The sequence below is a fragment of the Hippopotamus amphibius genome, chromosome 15, assembly GCF_030028045.1.
Source record: "Hippopotamus amphibius kiboko isolate mHipAmp2 chromosome 15, mHipAmp2.hap2, whole genome shotgun sequence".
Lineage (NCBI taxonomy): Eukaryota > Metazoa > Chordata > Mammalia > Artiodactyla > Hippopotamidae > Hippopotamus > Hippopotamus amphibius.
The window spans coordinates 20,184,951-20,190,064 of NC_080200.1; the positions used below are offsets into that span (position 1 = coordinate 20,184,951).

General features: G+C 37.0%; 1 protein-coding gene across 1 annotated transcript; it reads left to right on the forward strand.

The window, feature by feature from the left end:
* The first annotated feature begins 3,979 nt into the window (after positions 1 to 3,979).
* LOC130836125 (olfactory receptor 7A10-like) lies at positions 3,980 to 4,909 on the forward strand. Its single transcript, XM_057708097.1, has one exon. It carries the CDS (start codon positions 4,040 to 4,042, stop codon positions 4,907 to 4,909), a length of 870 nt encoding a protein of 289 aa, XP_057564080.1. The 5' UTR covers positions 3,980 to 4,039.
* Positions 4,910 to 5,114: the final 205 nt, after the last annotated feature.

Here is a 5,114-nt window from a genome sequence, read left to right on the forward strand (position 1 = left end):
AGAATTCTCATTATGCTATAGTGCAGTCTTTGTTTTTCTACCTGATTCCACTTTTCCTTCTTACTCAGTAATACCTCATGGACTTGCCTCCAATCCACTAGAGTAAGGCTCATTCATTATTTCAAGGTCTGAATAAACTTTCATGGTGTGTCTGTGCTACTCATGCTTTGAAAGCTTTACATATTTTTTCTCAATACATTGCTATTACAACAATTACACAAAAATCTTTTGAGATTGTTATGTTCAAATTCTAGTTCCACGCAGAGACAACATTTCTCCCCAGGGAACTATGAGCAATGTCCAGAGACATTTTTAGATGTCATATCTGGAACCTGTCAGTAGAGAGCAGGGCTGCACCAAATATCCTACAATGTCCAGGAATCACACCACCACAAACAAAATTTAAAATTTCCAAACTAATCATTGTGACCACATTTTTAGTGTTTTCTCAGCCTAATAGATGTGAAAGTGATTTCTGGTTGATTTCATAAACTATTACTGAGTTTGATCAAAGATTTACATATTTGACTATATTTTTCACTTGCCTGTTATTATCACACTCTCATGTGTCATATGCCCGGTTTTCTACATTCATAAACATTTCAAATTAGTTTTAAAATTATTCTTTTCCAATAGACATTTTTTAATGTATTTATTTATTGGCTGTGTTGTGTCTTCACTGCTGCACCCAGACTTTCTCTAGTTGCAGTGAGCAGGGGCTACTCTTTGTTGTGGTGTGCCGACTTCTCATTGCAGTGGCTTCTCTTGTTGGGGAGCACAGGCCCTGGGCATGTGCGCTTCAGTAGTTGCAGCACACGGGCTCAATAGTTGTGGCTCATGGGATCTAAAACACAAGCTAAATAGTTGTGGTGCATGAGCTTTGTTGTTTTGCGTCATGTGGGATCTTCCTGGAGAAGGGATCGAACTCATGTTCCCTGCATTGACAGGTGGATTCTTAATCACTGCACCACCTAGGAAGCCCCCAATAGATGTTTTGTTGCATATCTTAGGCCAAAAAAATCTTTTAAGATTTTGCAAATATGTCTATCTTCTCACTTCTGTCATTCTCACCTTACATAAGATCACTTTCTCCATCTTGCAATTTTATATATAGATTTTTAGATGTTAATCTAAAACATATCAGTTACTCATATGCTGAGTTTTTTGTTTATCTGATTATTTGGAGGAGTTGTTGGGTGGGAATAAAATTCATTTTCTTCCAATTAGATGATTACCACTTTGTGTATTGTTTCAGTGTGTTTGCTTCTCCATTCAAGTAACCAAATTTGTTTTGAAACCACTCTATTGAACTTGTTTTCATTCTCCCTTCATTCTTCTTATTTTATAAATTTTCATACTCAAATCTGTTTCAAATAAGTGCACATAGTCACATACTTATGTGAAAATACAAAGGTGAACACAGCAGGTGAAGTTCTTGCTTTTTTGGATTATGAAGTATAGAAATGAAGCTTGTACAATGAAATATGTGTTATGATATAGTGTCCTCAGGCAAAATCATATAAAGAAGTTGCTCATGTTAAAACAAACAAACAAACAACAACAACAAAAACAATTGTCATGCTGTGGCAAGATTTTTAGAGCATGTTCTGGGGAAGACTTTGCATATTGGAGAAAATCCACAAAAAAAGAAACCAAGAATAGAGTACACAGTACACCTATTTATTTGTAAAAATAATAATAATAAAAAAGAGAGAGAGAGATCAAAACCCGAAGACCAAGCTAACAACGAGAAAAAGGGAAAAGGAGCTTACCTCATACCCTATCAAACCATATAAAACAGAATTGGCCAAATAAATATGGAATTGACACAGGAAAATAAGACATACTTTTGATATTAAAAATAACCAACTTTGTTGTACTTCATAGATTTTCTTTTGTGACATTTTGTTTGTTGTTTTTGCTCATTTTTCTCTTGAGAAGTTTATATTATAAGGTGTTTGACATGATAAAAATATCACTACTTTGGATTATGGACAATTTTATTTTTGCTTTTTTAATACTTCCTGGGTATCAAGGGGATGTAATAAGGGCTGGAATGCCCCCAGAACAAAGGAAGAGTTTTCTTCCTCACTGCCTCAAGGGACCACCTGAACTTAGGAATTTTTTTCCTCTCTTCAAGGTAATTTCTGTATCTTTCTATGTCTCTGTTTATAGAATAGACGTTTAATTGTTTATTTAAACGCAGTGCAGTAAATGGTCGTACCAATACAGTGCTCCAAGTTTATATTTCAATGGGAAGCTTACAATTTGGAATTTCTGGGTGCCATTTCTAAACACTTTAGAGGAAAGATAATTGATCTGGCCAGCTTGTATCAATTTCATTCCTAGCCTGATCAGTGTGGATCAGGGTAAGAAAGTCATGGTAGTCCCACAGCCTAGGAGGTCATGGTGTGAGTGTGTGTGTGTGTGTGCTTGCTCGCATGCATTCACACTTGTGTTTGCGCCTTGTGGAAAGAGTGCTCCTCAGGGCAGGTGTTACCTGAGCTTATATTTCAAGTGACCCTTATGATACAAAGTCCAGAACTTTATAGACAAAAGTTACTAAGGAGGGGATTCATTACTATTCATGGGGCACTTTTACAATGAGATTAATAAAGTGCAAAATGTATATAGTGTGGACTGAAAGATGGACTGTTTGTATCCTGAAGTTTAAGCAGCACTGGGAAGCCACTTCACCCCTGGGCATCCTCTCACACCTTCCTCTATCCCTCTCTCTCTTGCTCATTCATGTTTGCAACATCAACTTCACTTTGTATAACTTGAACATCTGAAGAAAGCAACTTCCTCAGAGCACTGGCCACCCACAGGGCTGAACAAGGACAATCATTACCACTGAAGCCATTCTTTTACTCACAGGAAGAAATGGTGCTAATCTTTTTTCATAAATTGCCAACCATCTCAGGAGATAAATACCCATATTCCCACTATTTGTGTAAAGATATAAACATTTATAATGTTTCAATTGCCTCTTGAAGTTAAAGCAGGGGTAGATCCAAGATGCAATACCAGTTTTCTGATTGTAAAAGTTGCTTTTAGTAAAATTTAGAAATGTCTTTTACCATTTTAACTTAAAAGTCTCCACTATTATTGTTTATTCTGAATTTAGTTTTCTATGTTTTGGGTTTATTCCTTTTGCTCATTTTACTAGTGGGATGTTTTATCGATAAGATGATGATATCATAATGATATTGCTTCCTTTTATGGATTTTTTTCTGCTTTAATAGTTATGCTGGGCATCAGAGGGATTTACAGAGTGCAAAGAACACATGGATGAGGGATTCCTCATGTCTTGAAGTTTTAGCAATAGTAGGAAAGGCACTGTATTCCTCAGCATCCTCTGAAACAAGCCTTCATCACTCTCCCTCTTACATTTTCCCAAACATTGGCTTAAGTTTGAGATTTGGATATCTGGGGGAAAAAAAAAGGACCTTCAGGATTTTTCACTGTTTCATTTCCCTACAGTACACCCCCCCCCCCGAAAACCTCTTGTCACTTGCTGCGTCTTACTTGAGGTATCTTTTAAAATGTCACATTATTAGCAGGATTCATGAATTCCCAATAAAAAATAATACCCATCCTCTCTTTTGTACCTGCCTTTTTTGTCTTCATAGAACCTGACACCACCTGACATGGAATATATTTGCTTATATTCTTTCTCCATGATTGGATTGTAGGACCTTTGTAGGAAAAAGCCTGAGACAAGAACTTACAGAAGTCACAAAGACCCCTTTAAAGGGATGGTATCCAGAAATATATATATATAATATGTGTGTATATATGTATATGTATTTATATATACATATATATTGCTTAATTTCAAAATAGTCATTGTAACATTTCACCTATGTTAGTAACATACTACCATATGTATGATACTTAGTCATATTTTTTTTTTATATTCTAGTTGTCACATCTACCTTATGGAACAAGTAATTACACACAAATTTCAGAATTTCTTCTTCTGGGATTACCAAATGAACCTGAACTGCAGCCCCTAATATTTGGGATTTTCCTCTCCATGTACGTGATGACAGTGTTTGGGAACCTGCTCATCATCCTGGCTGTCAGCTCAGACTCCCACCTCCACACACCCATGTACTTCTTCCTCTCCAACCTGTCCTTTGTAGATATCTGTTTCACTTCCACCATCATCCCAAAGATGCTGTGGAACATCCAGACTCAAAGAAAAGCCATAACCTATGAAGGCTGCATCATCCAGATGTATTTTTACTTATTATTTGGGGTATTGGACGTCTTCCTCCTGTCTGTGATGGCCTATGACCGGTTTATGGCCATCTGCCACCCCCTACACTACATGGTCATCATGAATCCCTGGCTCTGTGGTCTCCTGGTTCTTTCATCTTATATTATGAGCTTCCTGTACTCCTTGCTACAAAGCTTTATGGTGGTGCAGCTGTCCTTCTGCACAAACAAGAAAATCCCCCACTTTTTCTGTGAAACCAGTCAAATTGTCCAACTTGCCTGTTCTGACACCTTCATCTGTGACACGGTGATGTATTTTGCAGCAGTGCTGCTGGGTGGTGGTTCCCTTGCTGCTATCCTTTACTCATACTCTAAGATAATTTCCGCCATAGATGGAATCTCATCAACTCAGGGAAAATATAAAGCATTTTCCACCTGTGCATCTCACCTCTCCATTGTCTCCTTATTTTATTTTTCAGTCCTGGGAGTGTACTTAAGCTCTGCTGAGACCCACAGCTCACTCTCGGCTACAACAGCCTCTGTGATGTACACTGTGGTCACACCCATGCTGAACCCCTTCATCTACAGTCTGAGGAATAAAGACATAAAAAAGGCTCTGAAAATATTATTTGGGAAGGAAACTATAATAGGGATAATTATCCTGGGGCTGAAAAATTGCCATTGATTGCAGGGCTCAAAACCTCAGAGTCATAAATTGTGATTTTTTTAAAATCATATTTTGAAGTTAGAACTTGCTCTTTTTACCTATTTTTGGAATTGTTATTTCTTTGACTTCCATTTATCTATGCAATTTAACTACTTTTATTAAGCTTTCTTCTCTCTCATATCAATTTTTTCCCTTTTTGTCTTCCTAGTATTCCACTTTGATT

Bases quoted from the DNA above. Each gene is read 5' to 3' on its own strand.
- LOC130836125 (XM_057708097.1), top strand. From the start codon at position 4,040: ATGTACGTGATGACAGTGTTTGGGAACCTGCTCATCATCCTGGCTGTC.